We start from the raw sequence: 27,686 nt of genomic DNA on the forward strand, positions 1-27,686 counted from the left end.
ACTGTGCAAAAAGTTTCTTCAGGATCTGCCAGAGCCCATGAAATGGATGTCAACATTTTACTTTCATATAAATTATTTACTTTTAATACGCTATCAAACAGTCAATAGATAAACTAAATTAATTTTGTTTGGCACTTGTTTTGGAAAAGTAAGATTCAATGATTTTGAGTCACAGATAAGAACGTTTAATTGGGGCTCTTATCGAGCGTGCTGCTAAATCGACTTGAAAAATTTCATAAGACTACCTTATGGGTGTAACAGTCACCTTTAAGTTATATTTAAGTCACCTTCAAGTCCCGATAGCGTACCCGTCTGTCACTCTGGAGACCAAGGTTCAAATCCGATTAAGGGCAAGAAGGTTATTATTTCAAAATTTATTCCTCTAAATATCTCAATAAAATATAAATAATTTTAAATCACATTTTGAAATATTCACTTATTTAAATCCAAAGAAATTAATAGCAAAAACACGTTTTAACACACGCGCTTATTCTAATAATCCAGATAAAGGATACTGGGCACTAATCCGGCAGCCATTGAAACAAGAGCGGTGCATTTATGGCAGCCATGAGCGCTACGGACACAAGAGCGGGAGGAGTACACGGACGTTTACGGCAGCCGTGGGTACTACGGAGCAAGTACAGAGGCAAATACGGATCCTTGTGTGCTACGGGCACAAGAACGGAAAAAGCACACGGGCGTTCACGGCAGCGATGAGCGCATCTAGAGCTTATAGTCACGCGAGGACGAGCACAGGCGAGAGGGGGGGTTGTGCCCGTACTCACTTAGTTTACCTACTTATGTGATAGAAGCGTTGCCAGCGTCGTTGACATAACTTTCGTTCATATGATCGATGTGTTGTAAGAGTCAGGGATTGTAACGTAAAAATTGTTTTAATTTCAGAAACAACTATTTGAAGTATTGATTCTATAACCATCAATAATCTAAAACTTGTGCCAAACACAAAACAAACTTTTCAAATAGTTTGGAGTAAAAGTAGTCATAAATTATTGTTTTTAAGATCATTATCGTGTTCATACTGCCAATTAAATGAATGACATTGCTTTCCTTGTCAGCGTTTTAGTATAACTTTAACATTTGCAATGTTGCGTGCAACGAAAGTAAAAAAAATTTTTTTTTTTTTTTTTTTAATTGAAATGCTTTAAACGCTTTAACAAGTAATAGAGAGGCTCCCACCAATTTTAATATCATAAAAATGTACCCTTTACGAGACATAAGAGATTAGAAATTTATTCAAAAGGATAGGCGTAAAAAATGCGTTTAAGCCTTTCCAACAATTAAACTAAGGTTCATATTGTGTGTATAAATCTAAATAACTTTCTGTCTATGCAATAAATCATAAAAACTATCAAAAAATAGGTCCTCGCTATGATACCATCAGGATATAGCAATGACCCATATAACCTAATAACCCAAAAAAGTTACAATAGAATGTATATGCATCTACAAATGACTTGGAAAATTAATAATAATACATACCGACACTATACTCTTGGCGCTAGTAAAATAAAATAACGAAAAATGTATACTTCCCGTCCTCCAAACCTTAGAATATTGAAAATTTCATTGTAAAAAAATATCCGTAATGAAACAATATTCTAAATATAAAGGCTGTACGGCACCAGAGACAGCAGGAGAAACCAAAAAATAGTAAAAACGTACAACAGTTAAAGTACATTTTGTCTTCCACAACTTGTTATTTATTTAGTGTATCGTGAAAAAAAAAAAACGAAAAAAACCTACATTTTCATAAGATCCAAGATAACAAGCTGCACCCCACTGAAAATGCTCAAATTTACAGTGATGTTATGAGGTACTTATTAAAGTAATTAGTTCCAACATTTTTTGTCTTCCGAAATTATTAATTTCAAGAGTCACGTCGCAAACATGACCGAAAAACATCGGAAATTAAAAAAAAATTTATTATCACAGACTGCACCCGAATGATAATGCATAAATATTTGTTGCTTTTACTTAGAACGAATAAAAGTAATAAGTTGCATCAAATTTCGTATACCAAAATTAACAATTTCAAGTGTTATATCGCAAAAATGACCTGAAAATACGAAAATTTAAAGAAAATTTATTATAACAGGCTGCACGCAACTAATAATCCATGAAAATTATTGATATTACTTAAAACATATATAAGTAATAAGTTTCGGCAACTTTCGTCTTCCAGAAGTATTAATTTAAGGTGTTGTTACGCAAAAATGACCGAATGATACAAAAATTTAGAAAAACTATATCATCACGGGCAACACGCCACTGATAACGCATAAATATTGATCGCTTTTACTTAGTACGGATGAGACTGATAAGTTCCATTAGTTAAGGTCTTCCGAAATAAATAATTTCAAGTATTATAGCGCAAAAATGACTTAAAAAACGGTAATTTTTGAGACATTTTTTATCACAGGCAGCACGCCACTGATAATACATGAAAATTGACTAATATTACTCAAAACATATATAAGTTCAAAAAAGACCAAAAAATACCAAAATTAAAAAAAAATGTAATATCACTGGCTTGGAAAAGTAACCAAAAAATACAAATATTAAAAAAAAAAAAAATTATTACAGGCTGCGCGCTACTAATAATGCAAAGATACTAATAAATATTACTCAGGACATATGTATGTAATGCTATTTACCAATTTTTGTCTTTCGGAATTATTAATTCAAGCGTTGTTACGCGAAAACGACCGAAAATACGAAATTTTAGGAAAAATATTTTATCTCAGGCTAAACGCCACTGATAATGCATGAACATTTATGGATATTACTTGATACATATATAGGTGATAAGTTTCAGCAATTTTTGTCCTCCAGATGTATTAATTTCAAGTGCTGTTACGCAAAAATGACCGAAAAATACGAAAATTTGGGAAAAATGTATTATCACAGGCTGCACACAACTTATAAAGCATAGAAAATTATTAAAATTACTTAGTACACGAAAAAGTAAGTAGTTTTAACATACTCCATCTTTCGACATTATCATTTCAAGTGTTATAACGCCTAGATATTAATAATGCCTAGATATTGATTTTTATCGTTTGGCACAAATATAAATAATAAGTTTCAGCAATTTTCGTCTTCCGGAATTAATAATTTCAAGTGTTGTTACGCAAAAATAATCGAATACTACGGAAATCTAGGAAAAATTTAATATTTCAGGCAGAACGCCACGCATAATGATAAGAAAGTTATAAGCATTATTCATTTCAAGTATAAGTAATTAGTTCTAATATTTATCGTCATCCAGAATTAATCATTTTAAGTGTTATATCGCAAAAGTGATGTAAAAATACGGAAATTTAGGTCAAATCTATCATCACATGCTGCACGCCACTAATAATTTATAGACATTTATTAATATTCCTTAGTACATAGAAGTTTAATCAGTTTTAACATTTATGTCTTTCGGATTTATTAATTTCAAGTGTCATGTTGCGAAAATGACGGAAAAGTACGGAAATTTAGGGATATTTTGTTCCAACAGTCTGTACGCCATTGATAATGCATAGAAATTTATAGATATTTTTTAGTACGGATGAAAATAATAAGATCCATTAATTTTTGTTATTTATTTTGCAGTTTACAGACGGTTAGTACAGGTTGACAGTAGCACCTCCCGATTATGCGGCGTTACCACAACCTACATAACTTAACTGCTCGCTGCATTGACAGAATATAGCTCTAATTTTATGTAACTTTTTATGTTTAATATTTTTAAATCTAGCTTTTTTTAGTATCTTCATATATTTTTTATATTATAGTGTACTGACTATCTGTGGGTATGTACACATTCCGTTTTTCTATTTCATAAACATTTTACATAGTCTTTTACATAAAATGTATGTTTGTGGTATCACGTCATTTTTATTTTACATATTAAATTCTCTTATTTTTTACTTGACATTCACGTTGTCTGTTTTTTCGCTTATATTTGCTTTTTCTTACATCTTACTTCTCTGATCTGAGAACATATTACAATTCTGTTTAATTTTTCTTGTACGCTTCGCATTTTCATCGAGAGCGAACTGGCCTCCAAAATTCTCCGTTATTTTCCAATAAAAAAAAAAAAAAAAAAAAAAACCTACAACCCCTTGAGCTGTATCGTTTCTGTGGCTAGCATGCTAACCACTGAGCTAACGACGAACTCTCTCTCTCTCTCTATGTGTGTGTGTGTATGTGTGTGCGCGAGCGCGCGCGTAAATAGTTTCGGTCACATTACCGAAGCCTGAGTATCCAGCAGAGTACAGCAAAGGCAGCCTAAGTTCAGCTGCAGCCGAGCCCACATACCTACAACTATATATGAGGCGTTTCATGCGAAACGACCCAGGACCGCCACGCGAGCGCTAAAAATAAATGTTTTTTGCTCATTTTCTCGACCCCATTTCTATGCTTAATAAATGTTGCAAATAGCATTTTCAATGTATTTTCCAGTCAGCTTTCCAATGACGAGGTTATTTTTGCGAAATAGAATACAATTCTGCGGTCCAACGGAAAAATAAGTATAAGTGACATGGAAGACAAACTGAGAAAATCAAGGAAACTAAGTGCCTTCAAAAATCAATGATAATTCAAGTATTGGACCGCGGAAAAACTGTTTTTTATACAAATACAATATAACTATTCTATTTTCCGCAAAAGAAAAACGATTTTTCGATGGGAACTATGCAAATCTGTACTTACCCTTGAAACTCGGCGCAATTTCCTCGTAAAAAAATGGTAAGTGCAAAAATATAGCTTATTTCATGGGCCTTACCCTTTTTCTACTTTGGAATCGAATTGGAAGGTGCTTATCGACTTTACAACGCAAAAAAAGGATAAGTGCACTTATGATGTCTGCCTGGCGCGATTTCTACATTTTGTGTCACTTACCTTTTTTTTTGATCGCTGACGAAAATTAATAGCAATTTTTCTAATTTTCGTTAAAAAATTACTAACTCGCGTTATAAGATATTTAATTTGTAGATATGCTATTAGACGCAGAATTTTATGACGAATCGATTGGTATAAATAACTCATTTTCGACAAAAATGTCACTTATACCTTTTTTCCGTTGGATGGCAGAATTGAGGGATTGAAAAAGAAATACCTCTCTGCTTACCATGTCTTCATTTATATATACATGATCGACACGATGGCTCAGCGGTAGAGTTGCAGTCCCGTCGATCACCGAGGTTAAGCAGCATTTGAAGCAGTTAGTACTTAAATGAGTGACTGTTCCAGTCTTGCCGTTTCGCCTCTGCTGTTTGCTTCGTTGATCAATTGACTAATTTTCTGTTCTTTTAAAATCGTGAGCGGGAGCTGTGCAGAATTTCTGCCCCATTGTCTAAGCTGCGGAAATAAGGGAGATACAACGGGGTGTTTCGGATCAGGTTTTTCTTACGGGAGATTTCCCAGGGTTTTCCTAATCCATATCACGAACGTCATGGGCGAATGTGGGGCAGATGTTAGGGCCCTCCCTTCTTCCAATCCCATCCTGATTCCTTCCCAATTTAAATCCAAGTGCTAAGTGCCCTTACTAGCGTATCTACAAGAGAGCCAGACGTAGAGCACTATAATGAAAAAAAATTATACACACCCACACATGTATATATATATATCTTCCTATATTATATAGTCGTAAGAGTTAGAGCAAGGTTTTGCTCCCCCCGCTACCCCTCAGCTCACCTCCAAATAAGGTAGTTATTCTTTCATTTTCTTGCATTTTCCGAGTAATCCTACTTTTTTGCTAGCCCCCCCTCACTCCCCCCCACATTTACCCCGCTCCCCTCCCGACTCCCACCCAGCTCCTCCCAGCTTCCCCATATATAATGTAAATGTATTCGTAAAACCTTGTATATTAACTGTTACAAGTGGTCTAATTATCACATATAATTTTATTTGACCATAACAAAAAATTTTATTACAATTATCTTACTTACGATGCTTATTTAAATAACATACTCTAAAATGTCTTTTTAGGTGCTCTGCTCTTACATAACCTTTTCCACAATTTTGACAAATATTTTTTTTAACGTTTTTTTCATGACTTTTCAAATGTCTCTGTAAGTGATGATTTCTTTTGAAACTTTTTTCGCATTGAATACACTTAAAATTTTTTTCAATGTTTTGGAATTCCTTTGTGTGACGCAAATAGTTTTTCTTGTCTAATATTATAATGCTACACAGATCACATACAAAAAATTTTTTTTTGTGAATTTTTTCGTGCGATGATAGACACTCTTGATTTAAAAACTTTGAGTTACATTTGTCACACTGATAAAATTTTGCATCCATGATGGTGTATCTAAAAACATATTACAAAAAACGGATTGTTTATGATTACATAAATCTGGGTACTAGACGGTACTGAAATTTGCTTTTTTGATGAAAGATAAAATTTGCAAGAAAGTATAAAAATAAAAATGAACTATAGAATAGTTTTTTTGTTACTCTAAAATTTCATTCCAAACAATATTTTTAATTTCAAATTTGTTTTCTGATTCAATTGGGATAAATTTTTTTTTTGGTTTTAACATCTAGACAGTGCAACATATAATTGCCCATTAGAAAATAATGATTTTCTAAAGTATAACCCTAAGGCATCAAAACTTCGACCTTAAGATTTATTGATAGCCATAGGAAGAGTTAAGATAAATGGAAATCGTTTTCTGTAGAATATAAATGGTAGTGAAAAAGAAATGTTTGTATTGAGTGTTATTCTTAGACCAAAGACTTTATTTCCTTCTTTTTTAACCTAAGATTATTCCAGCTTTGATGTTGTATTTAAATAATTTTGTAATTCATAATCTTGTACCATTGCAAAGTCCTTCAGATATGTTCAAGTTTCGTATTAACATAACAATAGCGTTAATGTTTAAATCTAATTCGTGTTAAAAAAGACCTTCTTTACTACTATTTAAATATTCTGTAGAGAAATAAGTATAAATATTATCGTCTAATTTATCTACTCCTTTGTGAGTTGCTTTATCAATACTATAGTACGTTACTAATGTTCCTACCATATTATTTAAAATTTTTTTGTTCAAAACGTGATTGTATTCATTGTGAGATGTTAATATAGCTTTACTTATAAAAGAATCATCATCATTATTAAAAATTTAAGAACATATATCATTTGTTTTCCATGTCTGAGAAATTATAAAAGTTTTAATTATGCCTTCTCCTATATCCAGTAGCAATGAAGAAAATTTTTCATCAATGTAACGTATATTATTTTTTATATAAAAAATATTAAACAACGGCCAAAAATTGAAAAATTTTATGGTTTCTTGAACAAAAGTAGTTTTACTTCCATTTTTTACTACTCGGAGAATTTGACGGAAGTCTCCACCTAAAATTATTATTTTATTTCCAAAAGGTTTATCACTACTAGATAAATCTTTTAAAGTCCTATCAACGATTTCTAACGCTTTTTTTGGTACCATAGGAGCTTTATCCCAAATAATTACTTTTACATTACGTAATTTTTGTTTATCTGGCTTAACCTGGAAGAATGCACTTTCTATAGTGCTTAAATCCAAAGGAAGTCTGAAAGTTCTGTAAGTGGTCATTCCCTTTGGAAGCAGAATAGAAGCAATACACCTGTCTAAGCCATTGTAAGAATTGTTTTTCAATTGATATAAAATAATAAATTAATCTTTTGTATAGAAAAGTTTTTCCAGATCCACCAGGACCATCGATGAAAAAAAATTTTTTTTTCAATTTTATTATTTCTTGAAAAATTTTACATTGATCATTGATGATTGAGTTGTAAAAAAATTTCATGGAATTTATGTTTACAAAATATTCTTTTATCATTGTCAGTATCAATATTTTTTTTCATCGTTTCTGTTGGTTCTGGTAAACTGAAATCTTTACAAGACATATTTTCAGAATTAAAAATTTCGTTTAAATGTAAAAGAGCTTTATTTTGATCATCTTCACAATTTTAATGGAAAATTTTTTGTATTTGTTCTAAATAATATTACCAAAAAAATTTTCAGACATAATAAACCATGCGAAAAATTTTCGTAGTTGAAAAGGCAGCATAACGTTACATGCTTCTTCAAAAATTATATTGTTTTGAAAATCGTGTTCTACTAATCCCATATAAATAGCTGTTATTAGTGAGGGAAAATAAAAAGTGATTGTTAAAAATTCATGTTATTAATTATGATCAATATACATTTATTACATATATAAATTTTAAGTAACAATTAATATAATTCGGGTATTTTTCCATACTTCGTAAATCTAATTTGCAACTACGGGGGTTGGTGCGCAGAGAACGCAGGGGCATATATAGTTATAAAAACTTAGAAATATCTATTGACACATACAGGATAGACAGCTCATTTAAAAAAGGGAGCCACTAGAAGAAATAATAAAGCTCACCAACAAAAAGTCAAGGGCACATCTCTCTGTCTATATAAACTTTACCACTTTTATTTGAAATTAGCAGCTTGTTCTTCATATTTCCTTAAAAGCAGACCAGTAATCATTCCCCAGCGTAGAAAATTTTTTCTTGAGTATTTACGAAAAATGCCATAGTCTTCCGAATCCTGTAAAATATACTTCAATATATTATTTTCATACTAACAATTAATTTTATCATTTTTTAAGGCTTTAAAAAATATTGATACAAACCTTATTTTGAAAAAATTACACTTAAAACCATTAAAACAAAGTTTAGAACTGTTAGCAGCCGGCTATTTGCTTTGAGCGCAATTCCGAATGCTCACCCCACTGGAGACTTTGAGAACGATTGGTCGTCATTACAAAAGGTAATTATTATAAATTTGAGCTTCTGGCTCCATTCACCGGGTGGCTAACCCTTAAAGATCGCTTTTCTGAAAGCATGCGGAAATCAATTCATAGTACTATCCTTTTCTATTTACGACTAATCGTTCTCAAAGTGCCTAGTAGGAGCGCGATTTCAGAATTGCGCTCAAAGCAAAAAGTAACCATGATCTGCAGAATCGGCTGTTGGCTTCTCAGATTGGTCGGTGCGTGTGTGTAGGAATGCATCATTCGCACGTTTGGACTGTTTGGAGGATCTGATGGATCCAAAGTCATACTGTATCTAAACGGTGACGTTAAAAACGTTATCTCGTTGGAGGATTAGTACACTTATTGCGGGAAAAGTAATAAAAAATTTTTAAACCAGTGGGTCAATGTTGAAGTTAAAATTAAAAGTTTATTTTACTAATATCTCGTAAGCAGTAGCAAAGATAGCAAAAAAGTAAAAATACAAGCGTGTAGGGCAAAAACTTTTCTATCAAACAGGTCTTTTACTTACCTTTCGACATGCACAACCAAAGGCATTTTTAGCATTTACTGTAAGAGCAAGTGCTATAAGCTAGTAAGTGCTTTCTGCTATAAGCGAGTCCAATGTGATAAGCTCCACAACTTCATTTTGACGTACAGTTCGTTGCTTATCTTCAATACAACGTTTTATTTACTGTGTATCCATTTATTTGGTTTGATTGTACATTAAATAAATAAATAAATTATTTAATAAAATTTATTTTTTATGTACATTTCTCAAAAATTTCGAAAATAGTATATATTAGCAGAGCAGCTTTTATAAGATATAATAATGAGCATTTGTTTACTCATCATTAATTTGTTATTTTTAAAATAAATATACAAGTTTTAAACAATTTTTTCATATTTTTTCGAAATTTTCAAAAATAAAGAAAAATGTTTTTGTACTGTTCGAATACAACAATTTTTTTTGCGTTTTCTTTTTTCACAATTTTTCCTTTGTGTTTACTATGAATTTTTGACTCAAGGACGTTTATCACATGGTTAATAAGGGAAAAAGTTCAGCTCAAAATTCAGAGAAGTGGGTGGAGCGCAGAATTTATGCAGCAACGGTGAAAATTATTTTTCTGATATGGATGTATTTACATACACGCATATACGCATTCTTGGGCCCTCTTTTTTGTGTTAATGAAAAAAAAATTATGGATCTACTTGAAAATGAAATGGGTTTATCTAATAGTAATCTTTCATACAAACAAAAATTGGGAGGTTTATACAGATCTTATAAATGCCATTTTAAGTGATTTTTCCCAAGGTTACATGTTAAAATGCAAATTGCTAAAATTCAACGTGTAAAAAAAAGTACAGTTTAACGATCTGCAACTTTTTAAGGGTACTTGTTATTTTCTTGAAAAGTTAATTTAAAACCATCGGAAGATTCGATAAAAGTGCACAGTCTGGTACTGGCCAGCTGCCATATTTTTTATATTCAACTGTGCCATTAAACACTGTTTATAATTGTTCTGTTATTGAATATAAAACTATTTTTTGCAAACACTCTTAACTACAATAGGTATACGAATTCCTCAAAGATAGTTGAACCACCTTTGTACACAATATCGTTTCATAGGCAGTTTATTTATATTTATAATTATATTACCTGCCAAACTTGATTTCGCAGAACAAACCTCACCATCGTAAACTGAGTAAGGAATACATCAGAAATGCTACTTGCAACATTTATTGAGCATAGGAATGAGTGCAAGTGAATGAGCTAAACATATTGACTTTAAACGCTAGCGCAGCGGCTCTAGGTTGTTTAGCATGAAACGCCTCATACATACTTAAAGGTAAATAAGCTCGGCTACAGCTGAACTTAGGCTTCCCAAAATTTCTGTAATTTCCGTTCATCTTTGCAATATAACACTTGAAATTAATAATTCCAGAAGACAAAAAATGTTAGAACTAATTACTCTTATATAAACCGAGTAATAAAAATATTTTTATATGCATTATCAGTGGCGGGCAGCCTGTGACAATAAGTTTTCTTAAGATTCCGTATTTTTTGGTTATTTTTGCGATATAACGCTTCAAATAAGTAAATCCGGACGACAAAAGATGTTAAAACTTATTACTCTCATATGTTCCAAGTTATATTAATAAATTTCCATACATTATCAGTGGCGAGCAGCCTGTGGTATAAACTTTTCAAAAATTTCCGTATTTTTTGGTCGATTTTGCGATATAACACTTGAAATTTATAAGTCCGGAAAACAAATAATGTTAAAACTAAATACTTTTATATGGACCAAAAAGTATTAATAATTTTCTATGTATTATCAGTAGCGTGCAGACTGTGATAATAAATTTTTCTAAAAGTTCGGTCATTTTTTCGATATAACACTTAAAATTAATAAATCTGAAAAGTGAAAATTGATGTCACTTATTAATTTTATTTGTTTTATGTAACAGCGATTATTATCTAGGAAATATCATTGGTGTGCAGCCTATGATATTGAATTTTACTAAAATTTTGTATTTTTTGGTTACTGTTGCAATATAACACTTAGAATTATGAATTTCAGAAGGCGATAGTTTTTCGATCTTACTACTTATATCTGAACTAAGTAATAAATGCCAATATCTAGGCATTATTAGTTGCGTGCAGCCTACAATAAAAAATTTGCTATGAATTTCCATATTTTTTTTTTAATTTTTACGATAAAACACCTAAAACTATTAATTCTGAAAGACGAAAATTAATAAAATTCATTACTTTTATCTGTAACAAGTAATAGCTATTAATATCTAGGTATTATCAGTGGCGTGCAGGCAGCGATACTAAATTTTTCCTACATTATCGTGATTTTCGGTAATTTTTGCGATATAACACTTGAAATTAATAATTCCAGAAAACAATAAATATTGAAACTAAGTACAAGTATACAACGCAAGTAATATTAATAACTTTTCATGCATTGTCAGTGGCATGCAGCCTGTGATAATGAATTTTTTCTAAATTTCCGTATTTTTTGGTCATTTTTGCGATATAGCAATTGAAATTATAAATTTCGGAAGACGATTAATGTTGAAACTTTATTCTTATACATATACTAAATAATATTAATAATTTTCTATTTATTACCAGTAGCGTGCAGCCTGTCATAATAAACTTTGCCTGAATTTAGATTTTTTTCGGTGATTTTTGTGACATATCACTTAAAACTAATACTTTTAAAAGACGTAAAATGTTCAAATCACGTACTTTTGTATGAACCAAGTAGTATTAATAATTTTCTTAGCATTATTTAGTTCTAAGCGTTATTCATACTAAGCAGCTATGTATTTACATTGGCATGCAGCTTGCGATCATACAATTTTCCTAAATTTTTGTATTTTACGATATTTTATGCGACGTATCACTTAAAATGAATACTTTGGGAAGACGTACGATGTTTAAACTAATCACTTTTCTACGTACTAAGTAATATTAATAGTTTTCTTTATCAGTATTATCAGTAGTGGGCAGACTGTGGTAGATAAATTTCTTAAATTTTTGTATTTTTAGTCATTTTTGCGATGTTGTCTGAAATTATTACTTCTGGAAAACGAACAATAGTGAAACTGTATATTTTTATGCAAACCAAGTTATATCAATAGTTTTCTATGCATTATTAGTGGCGTACAAAAATTATAAATTCGTTTACGTATAGCGTGCAGCCTCTATTTTTGGGTCATTTCTTCGATATGACACTTAAAATTATTAATTCTGGAAAGCGATAATTCCTTAAACCCACTACTTATACGAGTACTAAATAATAGCAACGAATGTCTAGGCATTATGAGTAGCGTGCTGCGTTTTACAATGGATTTTTTCTAAAAAACCGTAATTTTCGGTCAATTTTCTGATATAACACTTGAAATAAGTAATTTCAGAAAACGAAAAATATTCAAACTTATAACAGATAAGTCCAGCCAGTGATGGTAAATTATTTTAAAATTTCTGTATTTTTCTGTCATTATTGTGATATATTACTTGAAAATAATAACCCGGAGGACAAAAAATGTTTAATCTAAATATCTTTATACGTACTAAGTAACATTAACAACTTTTTATGCATTATCAGTAGTGTGCAGTCCGTGATAATAAATTTTTCCCACATTTCTGTATTTTTCGGTAATTTCTGCGATATAACGCCTCAAATTATTGATTCCGGAAGGCGGTGATTTCTGAAACTCACTACTTTTATCTGTACTAAGTAATAGCAATGAATGTCTAGGCGTTATCAGTGGCAAACTGCGAGTAGTAGTTTTTTCCTAAGTTTCCGTAATTTTCATCAATTTTTGCGATGTAACACTTAAAAATAATCCTTCCAAAAAATGTAAAATGTTAAAAATTATTATTTTTAAACACGACAAGTATTATTAAAGATTTTTTATGCATTATCAGTGGCTTGCAGCCTGAAATAATAGATTTATCCTGAATTTCAGTAATTTTTGGTGATTTTTGCGGCATATCACTTGGATCTAATACTTTCGAAAGATGTAAAATGTTAAAACTTATTACTTTTAAACGTACCACGTATTATTAGAGATTTGCTATGTATTATTAGTAATGTGCAGCCTGTGATAATAGGTTTTTTTTAATTTCCCTATTATTTAGTCATTTCTTCGATATAACACTAACAATTATACATTCCGGAAAGCGATAATTTTTTAAACTCAATACTTTTATTAGAACTAAGTAATAGCAACAAATATCTAGGCATTATCAGTATACTGGATTATTGATATTAATCAGTGATACTGGATTTTTCCTTAATAACCGTGATTTTCGGTCAAATTTCGGATTAATAATTAAATTAAAATAAAGTCCAGAAGGAGATAATTTCACAAACTCACTACATTGATCTGTACCAAGAAATAGCAACAAATATTCAGGCGTTATCAGTTGCGTGATTCGTGTGATAATGATTTTTTCCTAAATTTCCGTGATTTTCCGTATTTTTTGCGATACAACTTTCGAAATTAATAATCATGGAAGACGAAAATTAGTGGAACTTATAACTTTCGTATGTCCTGTGTAATATCAATTAATTTCTACGTTTCTATGTTTAGTAGTTCGTGCAGCATGCGATGAAAAATTTGATCAAATTTCCGTATTTTTCGGTCATTTTTGCGATATAACACTTGAAATTAATACTTCTGGAAGACGCACAATGTTGGAACTGATTACTTTTATATGAACCAAGTAATATAATTAGTTTTTTATGTATTTTTAGTAGCATGCATCTAGTAATAATACAGTTTTTTTAATTTCTGTAATTTTCGGTCATAATTGTGATATAACACTTGAAATTAAGAATTTCGGAGAACGAAAAAGGTTGGATCTGAATATCTTTATATGTACAAAGTATCATCTACAATTTTTTATGCATTACTAGTAGTGTGCGGCATGTGAAAATATATTTTTCCTAGATTTTCGTATTTTTCGATCATTTTTTCGATATAACAATCAAAATTGTTAATTCAGGGAGAAAAAAATTAGTGAACCTTATTACTTATATATGTCTTATGTTATATCAATCAATTTTTATGCATAATCAGTGGCGTGCAGCCTTCGATACTAAAGTTTTCTCAAATTTTCGTGATTTTCGGTAATTTTTGCGATATTACACTTAAAATTATTGTTTCCAAGACTAACATTAGTGAAGCTTATGACTTATATATGTCCCACGTAATATCAAATTTGTTCCATGTATCTACATTGGCGTGCAACATGAGATAGTAAATTTTTCCTAAATTTTTGCATTTATTAGACATTATTGCGATATAACACTTGAAATTATAAATTCCGGAAGACAAAAATTAGTGAAACTTATTACTTATATATATCTCGCCCTACATCAATCAATTTATATGTAGTATCATCATTAGTGGCGTACGGCCTGTACTCATAGATTTTCTCTAAATTTCCGTATTTTGTAGTCATTTTTGCAATATCAAACTTGAAATTAATAATTCCGGAAGACGAAAAATGTTGAAACTAAATTCTATTTTATGTACCAAGTAATAATAATAATTTTTTATGCAATATCCGTCTAAGTCGTCATCAAAAGCATTCGACGCCACTTAAATTATTCCAATATTTGAACAATTTTCCTTATCGCACGTCAATCAAGTACTTGGGCACTTCAGACTGTGTTTCCTGCAGATGCAGATCTTTGACTTACACCCACTTCTGCATCTGCAGGCTATAGTTTTTAAAATATCGTCAGGTATCAGCTGATCTGCGCTTTTTTTGGCAGTAAGTTAGTACCATCAAAAGTCCAACCTCATTGCTCTGGCTCGAGCGAATTTCTGAGCCATGTTTGCAACTGCAAATACGAGTGGTATGCATTTTGCACTGCTGCTCCCTCTATCGGTGGTAGGGTGGCCAAATGGAAGGACGATCTTGATGCCGATTCCTTAAATTTTTGGTAACGTACATCATTTGAGGGACCTTTTGTTTTTTTACTCGAATATAAGAACGCTTAAATCTCGAATCCAGCGCTCGCAATGACTTGATGTCGTGAATATACATTATAGAAAGACTCAAAGTTTGGCAACTGCACTTTTTATTGTAAATATTTCAAGAATTTTATTCTTTCCTTGCTTAAATAAACAAGAATTTGTGTCACAGCCACTGATTATGTACAGCAAAGCAATGTATTTTTTTAAGCTTGGATATTTGAAGCTACTGCTGTTGTACACTGTTTGCGTCTCATTCCTCTTCCCAGCTTACAGAAGGATATCTTATTATTATCTGGTACAAGCTGTGTTAATAAAACTAATAGATCTGTGTCATTGTCATACATTTTTACAACATCGTCATTTCTTTGTTAATCTATTGCTGCTGTTATCATTACACCATCAGCATCTACCGAAGAAGTTTTCGTTGGGAATTTATTTTTCTGTAATTCGGCGCTTGGAAAAAAATGAATTTTTTTTCATTGTTCTTCTCATTTGACATAAATTTATCTTCAGGATGTACTATGGTAGTATTCAAATCAAACTGAATTTCTATTGTAGATACTTCTCATGCAGAAGACGTATTTATTTTATTATGACAAATAAGGCACATACAATTAATAGTAAGTAAATAATAAAAGTTATCGTGGCTGCAAAAAACAGTATTGTAACGTACCTTTATTGCGAAATAATACAACAATCGGAACACAGTAATGAAGTAAAAACCCTAACGGCTTGCTGACTATGTGCTCTACCCACTATATAGTTAAAAAAGAAGCAGAAGCAAAAAGCCTCCCCCCCCCAACCACACACCGGTACTGCCAGCAAAGGAGACAGCCCCAAGTATGCTTCGCTTGCCATTGAGTTTCCAAATAATAGGGAGCGAAAATGTTATACTAGAATTTTTTTATAAAAAGTAAACAAAATAAACTAAAAACTGTTAAAATTTCAGCTTTTACTATGCAAAGATGAGGGCACTAGATTTCTTTCAAAAAAAAAAAAAAAATTATTTCGGCTCCAAAATGTCGTGCATAAAATTTTTTTTTGGCAAATTAATAAAAAATACCAGCTATTTAGTACTACTGTCAATATAAAAAAAAAAATTTTGTTCGAAAAAAAAACATTTTTCTTAGATTTTTTTTAAAATACCCGATTTTTCAACCGATTTTTCGCCAATTACCGACTATTTGAAAAAGTGCGCGATAATAAACAACATAACTATAACATTTCAAGAAAATTTCGTGCTCAAAAAAAAGTATAAAAATGCAAGCGTCTATGAAATATAAAGCTTTTAAAAAAACATAATTTTTTCGAAAAACTCAATTCTTTCAAAAAGTTTAAAAAATTCATTAGTTTTTCGAAAACATGGTTTTTAAGTCAGGTAAGAGCTGCACTTTCCATAAATTTAATGTAAAAAAATCTTTTTTCGCAAAGATATGGACTTTTAACAAAAACGGTTTTTTTCTCGCTTTTTTACGAATTACAAGTTTACTTTTTAATTTATTAACATCGGATTTGTACAGATCGATTTGTAATCAACAGTTCTACAATTTTTGTTTGAAACTTTTTTTATTTGACGAGCCTGGGAAGAGTTAAGTAGAAAAAATCGGATTTGGCACACTTTAGGCCCCATTTACTGTTGGTTCTTAGTGCGCCAGTTTTTAGTATTTTAGTTTTTCGAATTCTACGGAAAATTTCCGATTTTTCACGTATTTTTGTTTACTGTGTCTTCTCTGAAGGGTCAAAATCCGTAGACAGATCGCACTATGCTGCCACCTATTATAGAATTGTTGTTAATAAAAAAGTTGTGTTGTTTCTATCTATTGTTAAATAGTCTTTATCTATTAGATTAAGTTTCCTTCAGTGCTGATATTGGTGACTATCCTTGGCTGCGTGTAAATAGGACGTTTGTTCTTGTGGTTCGGCCTTGAGCACTTTGTTGCTGCTGCTGTTATTGAGTTGAGTGCTATGTCGAGTTGTAGAAAGTGTGCATAGGACTTTGCTGCTGGTGCCTTGATTGTGGTGTGCCATTCTTGTAATGACTTGTTCCATGCAACCTTTGAGTGTGCGGGTGTATCAGCTTCTGGAATTAGAGTATTGGAGCTGAAGAAAAAGAAACCCATGCTACTTTGTAAGTGTTCTGAATGCACTTCTAATCGTGGTGAAAGTCACAGTCTGCTTGAGTCTGTTAAAACTCTGCAGGAGCCTGTGGATAAAGTAGCAAAAACAGTAGTCCCTATAGCAGGACTGCATAGTGAGCTGAAGGTCATCAGGAAGGATGTAAACAAGCTTATTGCTGACATGGACCAGTATTCTGGCGTTGAGGTGACGGTTGGTAGTATGTCGCAGGATTTGCAACAGCTTACTAATGATGTACTTGTGCTAAAAAAACTATCCTCCTGCACAGAGTGAATCCCAGCTGCAAGATGCTATGGCTGAGTACGAGAAAAGTTAAAAAAGAAAGATAAATATATTGCTATTTGGTGTAGCTAAACATTTTAACTATGATAGAAGTAAAGAAATTTTTTAGATTAAAAAAAATTCTCCAACCATTCAAATTGGAAACTGAGCTGGAAATAAACAATATCCGTAGAGTTGATAAGCTATCAGATGGTAAAATTCGGCTATCATTGTGTGTATGAGTACCAGGACTGATAATAATGATGTCCTAGCTGGATGGCGCGATTTGCCGACTGGTATATCAGCTGCTATGGACCTGACAGTCATCCAAAAAAGTCTTTTCCAGTCCCTGCGTCAAGGAGCTAAACTGTACAATAATACTAGTACCGACATTAAAAAGACCGTAAGGCTGGTTAAGGGTATACCTACACTTTAGATCATGGACCTAAAAAAAAAAAAAAAGATAAATTCTCGATCCTCTGTTAAACAGAGCCTTTGAAAAAACTAGGTTCTCTTAAAATCTATTATCAGAATGTAAATGGTCTACGCACTAAGCTCTCTGCATTCTGTAATAATGTTAGGCTACTTGCACCTAAACCGGATGCCATGGTGGTCACTAAAACATACGTGCATACGGGGATGAAGGATGCTGAATTCGGTCTTTCAGATTGTGTTGTACCGAAGGAACAGATATTTAGATGGCTCTACAAGCCTTGGTGTGGTGTCCTCATAGCAGTGAATAAGCGATTTGACAGCGTTATGTTGGTCTTTGATAAGATTGTTGAGAAGTTGTTTGTTAGTGTAAAAGTGCCTGGTTTCTCTTGTATTGTGGGATGAGCCTATTTATGCCCCAGATCACCATTGGCTAGCTACCATCGCTGTATGAATACTGTTAAGACTTTATTAGATAAGCACCAAAGCTCAAATATTGTCCTGCTTGGAGATTTCAACTTACCCAATACAACTTGGGATGAGTTCTTTAACCCTATGCCAATCTGAACGGATGGTGATGCTCTCATTCGGAAGTGTGCCCAAGAGATGGATCATCAGGTGTTATTGCTGGGTTTTCGTCAACTATTTCCAGTCCACTTACTCAAGGGTTACACGCTTGATCTTCAGCTCACGGATTTACCTGGTGCCGGTATTAGTTGTCTACCAGTACTGGATGAGCTGGTTCCGGCAGATAGGCATCATGTTCCGGCGTGTTCCGAGGTCCCTGGTGTGAGCTGCTCGTCTGGTGTTGCTGACAGAGTGTACTTTGACTTTGGTGCAACTTATATTCAGGGTGTGACTGAATACATGCAGGGTATAAATTGGCCTTTGTTATTGGATAGTGTTCATGTCCAATGAAATGTTGATAAGTCTTATGATTTACTACAGAAAGTCATCAACCTATTTGTTTTTTAAAAGCGGTACAAGCAAACACATACTCAGCACGGTACTCACGGTATTAGGACGTCGCGCGAGTGTTATAAACAGTATATAAATGAAGTATAAAATGAGATCTATAAAAATATTAAAAAATTTTGGAAATATGTTTACGAGATGCGCTCTGTTCGGGTTGTCTACTACCATCACCTATGAAGGGTGTGCTGCTTTGGTTGCCATTGATAGGGCTAATTTGTTTTCTTATTACTTTGGTTCCATTTTTAGTAATAAAGTTGATTGCTTTGACGCCTCTGATCTTGAAGCCAAATTAGGACAACAGCACGACTCTGTATCGTTCACTCTGGGGGAAATCTAGGGGGCAGTGATTAGTATGAGAATTGATACAAATAATAGTTTAGAGGTGTGCCTGCTTCCTTTATAAAGGCTTGTTGTTCTGAGTTTTTTGAGCCACTTGTGCTTAACCAATTGTTGGCAACCTGTTGCATGCCGTAGTGTTGCAGATTATTTAGGTCATTCTTGTGTTTAAAAAGGTAAAAAGACATGTATTAAAAATTATAGGCCTGTTTCAATCTTTGGTACTGTGACTAAGTTGTTTGATAAGCTTGTTTATCTAAGAGTAAGTGATATGTTAAGTCATGTATTGCTTGATGAGCACCATGGGTTCAGGCATGGGCGTTCTACTGTTACTAATATACTGATGTATTGCAATAATATCGGAGAGGCTTTGGATGTAAATGCCCAGGTTTATTCAATTTATATTGATTATGAAAATGCGTTCGTTTCCATAAACCACAAGATAGTAGTCCAAAAATAAGATAGAGTTAGTCTTGGGGTATCTCTGCTTAAGTGGTTTATTTCATACCTTACTGAGCGTAAGCAGGTTGTTGTTTTAAATGAGGCTGTATCTGATAGTGTAGTTGTTAAATCAGGAGTCCTGGTTAGTTGTTAAATTAGGGGTCGCACTTGGGGCCGCTTTTATTTCTTATTTACGTTAATGATATTAAGGTTGTTATTCACGGATCCCAATTTTTTTTTTTTTTTTGATGATGACATCACATTGTATAAATGTATACATAAAGATTCTGATTGTCAGATGTTGCAGCGTGATCTTGATGCGATTGTTAATTGAAGCGAGGCTAACGGTCTTAGAGCTAATGTAAAGAAATGTGCTGTGATTTCATTCTCTAGGTCTAGGGAGGTTGTACTTCATAACTATGCTCTGGGTCCCTCGTCACTGACAAGACTTAATAAAATTCCTAATTTAGGCGTCCTCTTTGACGACTTTTTTACTTTCGAAAAATAAATTAGCTCTGTCTTATTGTCAGCTTACAAGGCCTTGGGATTTTTTATGAGAAACTGCAGGGATTTTACTAGTGTGTGCACACTGGTTTATCTGTATAAAACCCTTGTATTGCCTCACCTATAGTGTTGCTCCCAAATCTGGAGACCATATTTGCAGTAAGCGATATATGGGATTTAAAAAATACAACATAGATTTTTGAGATTTGTGTCGTTCAGATTTAAGTTTCCCACGTCGACAATCGATTACGATTACTCGCATATTCAGTCAGAGATTGGCCTATTAAAAGTTCGTCAACTTCATACGTATAACGACTGTAGTTCTGAACTAAAGAGCAAAAACAGCTCATTTTAGCAAAACTTTGAGCTTAGTTATCGCTACTGTTATTAACTTTTTCAAGAAAAAAAACTATGCGAAAACCATCTCAGAATCATCAAGAATCAGTATGCAAAATTTTAGCAAAATTGGTACAGTAGTTTTCACGGTTAGCGATTACAACGGTTTTAGCGACTTTGCTTTGTATATTAGTAAAATAGTAGTTAATATTAGTACTATATACACTAGTTAATATTATCATTTTAAGAATAATTAAGAATTGTTAAGAATAATCATCAAATAATTTTTGCATGTGTTGCAGATCAATGCAGATAACCAGTATTGATTAAACAGATTTTTGTAATATGGTATAATGGTGTATGGTATAACCAAAAATAACAAGTTTTACGGGTGTTCAAGAGGAATTCACAATATCGTGATGCACAAAAAGAGAGTCGTTGGGTTATAAAAAGACATAACCTCAATTTTTATGTTTTCGATGTACCCTCATAAAATGAAAAGGGAAAATCGTGAGAAAAGTCAAATTACGTTTAGTACAAGATAACAATGCAGAAATGATTTTCCATGGCCATACGTGCACATAACCTTCAAATACTAAAAAATACGCCATACTGTTACATGGGAAAGAGATTGGTAAGGAAGTGCGTCGCGAGAATGACCAACACGTGTTACTTCAAAAGACCTTTATTTAAAATACCCCATTTATAAGGCAAAGTCGTAAAAAAAAGAAAGCAAGATATAGAAAAATCAACAAGTTTAACAGGCTTCCTAAGGGCAAAAAAACATCGTGGCACACAAGAAGCGAGGTGTCAAATTATGTGAAGACATAACCTTAACTTTCAGTATTTTTAATATTTTTCTAAAAAAATCAAGATGGAAAAATTTTGCAAAAATTATAGCATATTTGAAACATTATTACAAATATGTAGGATTTATTTTTCGTTTTTTTGCCCAATAATAACCTTAAAAATCATTTAAAAAACACAAAATTGCGGACTAAAAGATAGATTGACCAAACATAACTTCTTACATATTTTTGAAGTTCTCACTTCTACGGTGCGTCACACGTGACGCAACCTTTTTTTCATTTTTTATTTTTTTCGAATATTCGAATATATTCAAATATTTGGCACGAATATTCCACCCTATTCGAATATGCAGTAATTCAATGTAAAAGATTTTTTACGTATATAAAAATAAATTAAAAGAATAAAATTATACCGATAATTGATATATCATACTATATATCTTAAGATATAAACAAATTGGCTTTTGTTATTCTAAAGAGGCTTCTTCGTGCAGAAATGCCAACCCTCGTCGTAGGTCTCGAATTTTTTCGCAAACTTAGGTATAGCTGGCATTACTGGCGCAAGGGAACACATACTAACCAGTGGAAGTACAATGACTCGATCAATTTTTAATAGAATAACTCGAAATTTTCCAGGGTAACACTTACTTTGTTAAGCGTCATTTGAAAGAGGAGGTTTTTTTCTACAAAACGTATGCGCTCTTATTACGGGAACTGTCGATTTATTCGAGTTTTTAAGTTGTTTTCATCGCATGTGCGAGCTCCACCATAAGAATACTTGTTAGAAAGCGCTACATTAAATTAATAATATTTTGTCTCGCAACGTAGCAATATCATTAGCAATCTCTCTACTCATCTTTGCTGTAAGACAACGTTTTGAAGTGAGTTATACTAACCGTGCATGAAAACGTCCTCCTACTATAACGGTTTAATTGAACTGCGTATAACTTGTCAGTGCTTAAAAGTTAAACCATTCATTGTTATGAAAAAATTAAGATACAAACTTTAAAGCAGCTAGTTTCCAATAATTTGTGTAAAAAACTTAAAAACATGTCTGCATGATGAAAATTAAGCTGAAAAAAGGAAAAGGAGACTCAGTTTTTGTCAACAAAATTGTGTTATAAATTTTGAAAAGACAAAATTTCTTTGCACAGAATTATAGTTTGAGGTCTTGAGAAGGGCTGCGCCAAGTTTTAGATCATGATTTCAAGTTGAAAAAATTCTAGACGCAGTTTAGAAAGACGTGTCGCTCCGTATGAAAAGACCAGCTGGCAGCAGATGATGCCTGGTTCTTTTCTATACACTTCGTATATGACCTGTTGGTGATTTTGTTTACGTTTGCACATATATTTCAGGGAAAGTACGATTTTTGGACACCATGGATTTAAAGGTGTTTTTAGGGGTAATCAAGGTCGCTGATTACGGGAAAAATAGTGAAAAAAATCCTAATTTCACTTATTCTGAGAGATTAAGCTCGGAAGTTGAAAAAATTAGTATAAGTGTTAATACAATATTAGAAGCCATTACTGATTATATTTATGAACTTTTTATTTTATTAACTTCACACATATGCGGTTGGCTACGCTACTGTCGGTACTTCGTAGGATTTGGTTAGTTTTTACAACGCGAGCTAGCGAGCGAAGCTTGCGAGGGAGCCATTACTGATTATGTTTAAGAAATTTTTATTTTATGAACTTCACACATATGCGGTTGGCTAGTCTACTGTCGGTGCTTCGTAAGATTTGGTTATTTTTTACAACGCGAGCGAACGAGCTAAACTCGCGAGGGAGCCATTACTGATTATGTTCAAAAATGTTTTATTTTATTAACTTGACACATATGCGGTTGGCTACTCTACTGTGTCTAATATGGAACTTAAATATATTTAAAACTCAATTTTTGAATTTCAAAACACCGTAATTCAAAAAAGAAGTAAGTACAGATTTTTACTTCATTTGTTTCTTATTTACCACTATCTAATAAGCAAGAAATCATCCTAATATTGTATTAACACTTACAGTAAACTTTTTCGACTGTTGAGCTCGATATCTCGAAATAAGTGAGGTTAGGATTTTTTAAACTATTTTTCCCGTCATCAGCGACCTCGATTTCCCCTCAAAACACCTTTAAATCCAGGGGGCCCAAAAATCATATCCATGCCGATACTTCTTCCAAAATACCTGATGAGGTACATGTTTTTTGATACAAGAGTCTTTCTTAGGAAATAAGCTATCCATTCAAACTTTTTCCTCATCATAAATACATCTCTTGCCTCGGAATTTATGCAACAAACGCTGAATGATTGCTCTCACCAACAAGAACAGTGTTAAATGATGCAATTTCGGAAATTTTTTCTCTAAGATTCGGCTGGTAAAAAATATAGAAAAAATTTTGTAGTATCTATTCGCACCGTAATTACGTGGATATCGTGTGGATACGCATGCGCGGTGGGCAACTCTACTGTCCGGTACTTATCCACTATGTTCGCACCAACCTCAGCACCACTAGTGGCCAAGAGACGAAACACTATAGGCAGGATAAACACGCAGCTAATCACTGTGTAGAACGCATTGTGATAGCAGTATTATTATTTGTATTAAAAGTAATTAACATTGCGCAATAATGACTCCAGGAAATTGTTATGTAGGATTTGATGAAATAGTAACATATAATGGCGATGGTGTTAGGCCGTGTGAAGAAAGTCAGCGTGTATAAATAGCAGGGTATATAATTTACTGCGTTATCAGTTAAAAAGCTCCTGAAACTGCTCGAAAGGCAGAGTTTTGTAAATTTGTTTTCTGATGTTTTTGAGCTGTTCTCACTGTTGCTTGGTGTCAGTACACAATAATACTTCGAACATATTCGATGGAGCTCTAGGTACAAGAAAAAAATTCACTATCCTAATTGTATCAATGAAATGTAATATAAATAAATGTATTTATTGACATTTACTTGTCAAGATGAATGAACACAGCCACACAGTGTTTGCATTTCCCTAAAGTGCATGAGCACTTACACAAAATGATCTCGCATTAATTTGTTGTTCGTGTAGAGTAAGTAACGTGAAGTGCAGATGTTTCTAAGCATAACGCAAAAAACTTAATCAAACCATCAAAAGCTTCTTTACTGATACCGCAGTAAATTATACGCCCTGCTTTATACACTTGCTGACCTTTTTCATGCGGCTTAACACCATCGTCAATATATTTCACTATGTCATCGAATCCTGCATACTAATTTTCTTGATCCATTACTGCGCAATGTTAATAACTTGCGATACATATAATAAAAATACCACTATCACAATGCATTCTACACAGCGATCAGTTGTATTTATCTTACCTATAGCGCTTCGTCTTTTGGCCACCTGCGGCACTGAGGTTAGTGCGAACATAGCGGATAGGGTCCAAGCCGCCCAAGTTTATTTTTTTTCCGAGCGAGCGAAGCGAGCCAGGCGCATGCGTATATTATTATGTGGATGTAAGGTGCGAATTGACACTGCGAAAAAATTTATGTGTAGTTAAGCTTGTTTACGGAGGCTCCATCACGGAATGTACAATAACTTTGACTGATTTATTATTGAAGTTAAGATCGCGCTGAATCAAATGGTATCTTTATTTTTATGGGTTGGCGATCAAAATGCGGAGATAATTCAATTTAAATTCAGCACTTTTCGAGCTCGCTTAACAAGTCTCTTATGGCCGAAGGCCTGAAGCAAACTTTTGACTATCAATTAAACTACTAAAATGGAATGTACAAGCAAAAAAGTATACTTACCGTAACCCTGACATTCTCATCTTTAACAAAACCGGGCGACTTTATGCGTTGGCGATGAAAAAATTGATAAAATAGCTAAAATACTACTTTGGTCTGCAGTTACGTTCGGTGAGTGCAGTGACAAACACTGCCGGCCATATTGGTCTAGGGAGCGCGCGCAATAAAAAAAAATTTGGATTTGTAAAATAACATGAAAACTTTCATAATGATTTTTCAATTAAATTTATTTGTTGGGTATTAACGCAGTAAATTACGGCAATCATTAATATTAAATTATTCGACAGCTCACTGTACAAATATACAGTAAACTATATATAATAGCAGGTATATTCAGTTGAAAATAAAACAAACTTTATTACCAACATACTACTAGTATAAAAGAAAGCTTCTGTCTCGTGACATCGCATCGATCGTCACTGAATTGACTACCGTTAATGGGTATATCATACGTTAGTAGCTTTCACATCACCCCTATTAAATTATAAATACACGAGGTAGTGCAAACGTCTCACACTGAAGAACTTACCCAGCCCATTCAGATTTACTTTGTTTTGAAATACCCTGATTCCGTTTGCTAGAGGCTCTTTTTCCTAACACCTTTAGATCTGAGCTTACCAACTTGCCATCCCCAGAAAGAACAAGAAATAACCCAACAAACTTATCCAGCCCATACAGGTTTACTTTTAGTTCTGAAATGCTCTAATTTCACTGGCTGGAGGCTATCCTTCCAAACAACCTCTGAGCTGAGCTAACTAACTAGCCATCTTCAGACATGACAAACAATAACAGAACGACACTACAATATGGGTACAAAACACTCACCTTCCTCAAACTCTCCACCAAAACTGAGAAGAGTCTGTTTGGGCTTCTCTTTTTTTTTATACTTTACTGATTTAGACTTGGCATGCTGAAGTGATTCCTCAATCTCGCTGGTTCGATTCTCGTGACTGTCATCTTCATCGTCGTTGAAATACCGACGGCGGATGTTTCGCTTTGGCTTATTAAATAACGACATTTCCTCACTGATCCAAGAACTGATGATAACTGCACTTTTTTAGGTCTAGCATTTAATCTTGGATAGATTATTTGACTGTTGACGAACTAGTCCGTACAAAAGAAGCCGTCATTAATACAGGTTAACATTAGAACTATTAATTACAAAACGATGCGCCTCGCAGCGTAACGTTTAAGGACTATAGAAAAATGATAAGTTTCAGTACTTCTTGTGTCTCGACAGCACCTAGAAGAGATTAATATTATGATCAAGTTCTTGAGGTCAACAAATTTTTTCTCTTAATTTTGTCATCATCTTTCATAAACTTAATGAAAAGTGCAGATTACACAGGACCACAAAAAAAAATAAGTGGAAGGGTCCCTTTCAGCAACAATGCATTTCTTATGTATTTTGAGCACTGACTTAATTCCCGTTGTCTAAATTGCTCTATAACATCACAATTTTTTACACTTGTTATTTTATGCACAAGAAGTCAGCGCCTCAAAATACATAAGAAATGCATTGTTGCTGAAAGGGACCCTTCCAATTATTTTTTTTGTGGTCCTGTGTTATTAACAATAACCTGCAAATATTTGAAAATAAATTGTAGACAGTCAACAATTAAAAAACGAAGCTCGTAGCTACCTACCCATACTAATATTATTTGATGAATTTTACTGCAATGAATATCAGCAGTAGCTCTTATATGCTGCGTAGAAAGAATTTTGGTCCCTGTTTGTTTACAAGATTAAGAATCACAGATTACGAGAACTGTGTAGGTATTATATTCATAATAAATATATTTTCAGTTCTCGTGTGAAATTGGCTTAAAAAAGTGAAGTAATTTCGTCTAAAGCTATGTCTGCGTATATAACTGTAACCTTTCAATGGAATACGATACGAATACGAATCAGTAGTACTTCGTAAGTTCGTACCGCTTGTCTTATCTTACACCGGGAGCCGTACCATATAACTTTTTTTAGCTTCGCGAGCCTATGTTATAACATAGGCCGATGTACAGAAAAATAGTTATATGGTACGGCCCCGGAGCTATTCACATAGACATTTTTTCATTTTTTGCTTATTTCATTGTAAATGTTCATACTGAAAAGGGGGTTCCACTGTTCCGCTAAACTCAAAGTAAGTGAACAGACTGAACAGACCTATACCTCTTTTTCCATCAGGGGCCACACCATGTAACTTTTTTTTGCTTCACGGGCCTATGTTATAACATAGGCCAGGGTCCGTACCATATAACTTTTTTTTGCTTTGCAGGCCTATGTTATAACATAGGCCGATGTACTGAAAAATAGTTACATGGTATGACCCCAGTATACCGAAAAATAGTTATATGGTACGGACCCAGAGTCCGTACCATATAACTT

At 33.0% G+C, this 27,686-nt stretch overlaps 1 protein-coding gene across 1 annotated transcript in view; it reads right to left on the reverse strand.

Moving 5' to 3' along the window:
- LOC106643749 (PAX3- and PAX7-binding protein 1) overlaps window positions 1–27,299 on the reverse strand; it is a 316,808-nt gene extending 289,509 nt beyond the window's left edge. The window contains exons 1-2 of the mRNA XM_089593866.1: window positions 26,951–27,299; window positions 26,130–26,547 (exon numbers count right to left, since the gene is read on the reverse strand). Of these exons, the coding sequence (XP_089449992.1) occupies window positions 26,130–26,322 (193 nt within the window). The 5' untranslated portion in view covers window positions 26,323–26,547; window positions 26,951–27,299. The remainder of the gene's footprint in view (window positions 1–26,129; window positions 26,548–26,950) is intronic.
- Between the last annotated feature and the right edge of the window lie 387 nt (window positions 27,300–27,686).

This window comes from Copidosoma floridanum, unplaced genomic scaffold (assembly GCF_036245765.1).
Source record: "Copidosoma floridanum isolate Cflo_tuat_1 unplaced genomic scaffold, Cflo_Japanese_pri ptg000020l, whole genome shotgun sequence".
Taxonomy (NCBI): Eukaryota; Metazoa; Arthropoda; class Insecta; order Hymenoptera; family Encyrtidae; genus Copidosoma; species Copidosoma floridanum.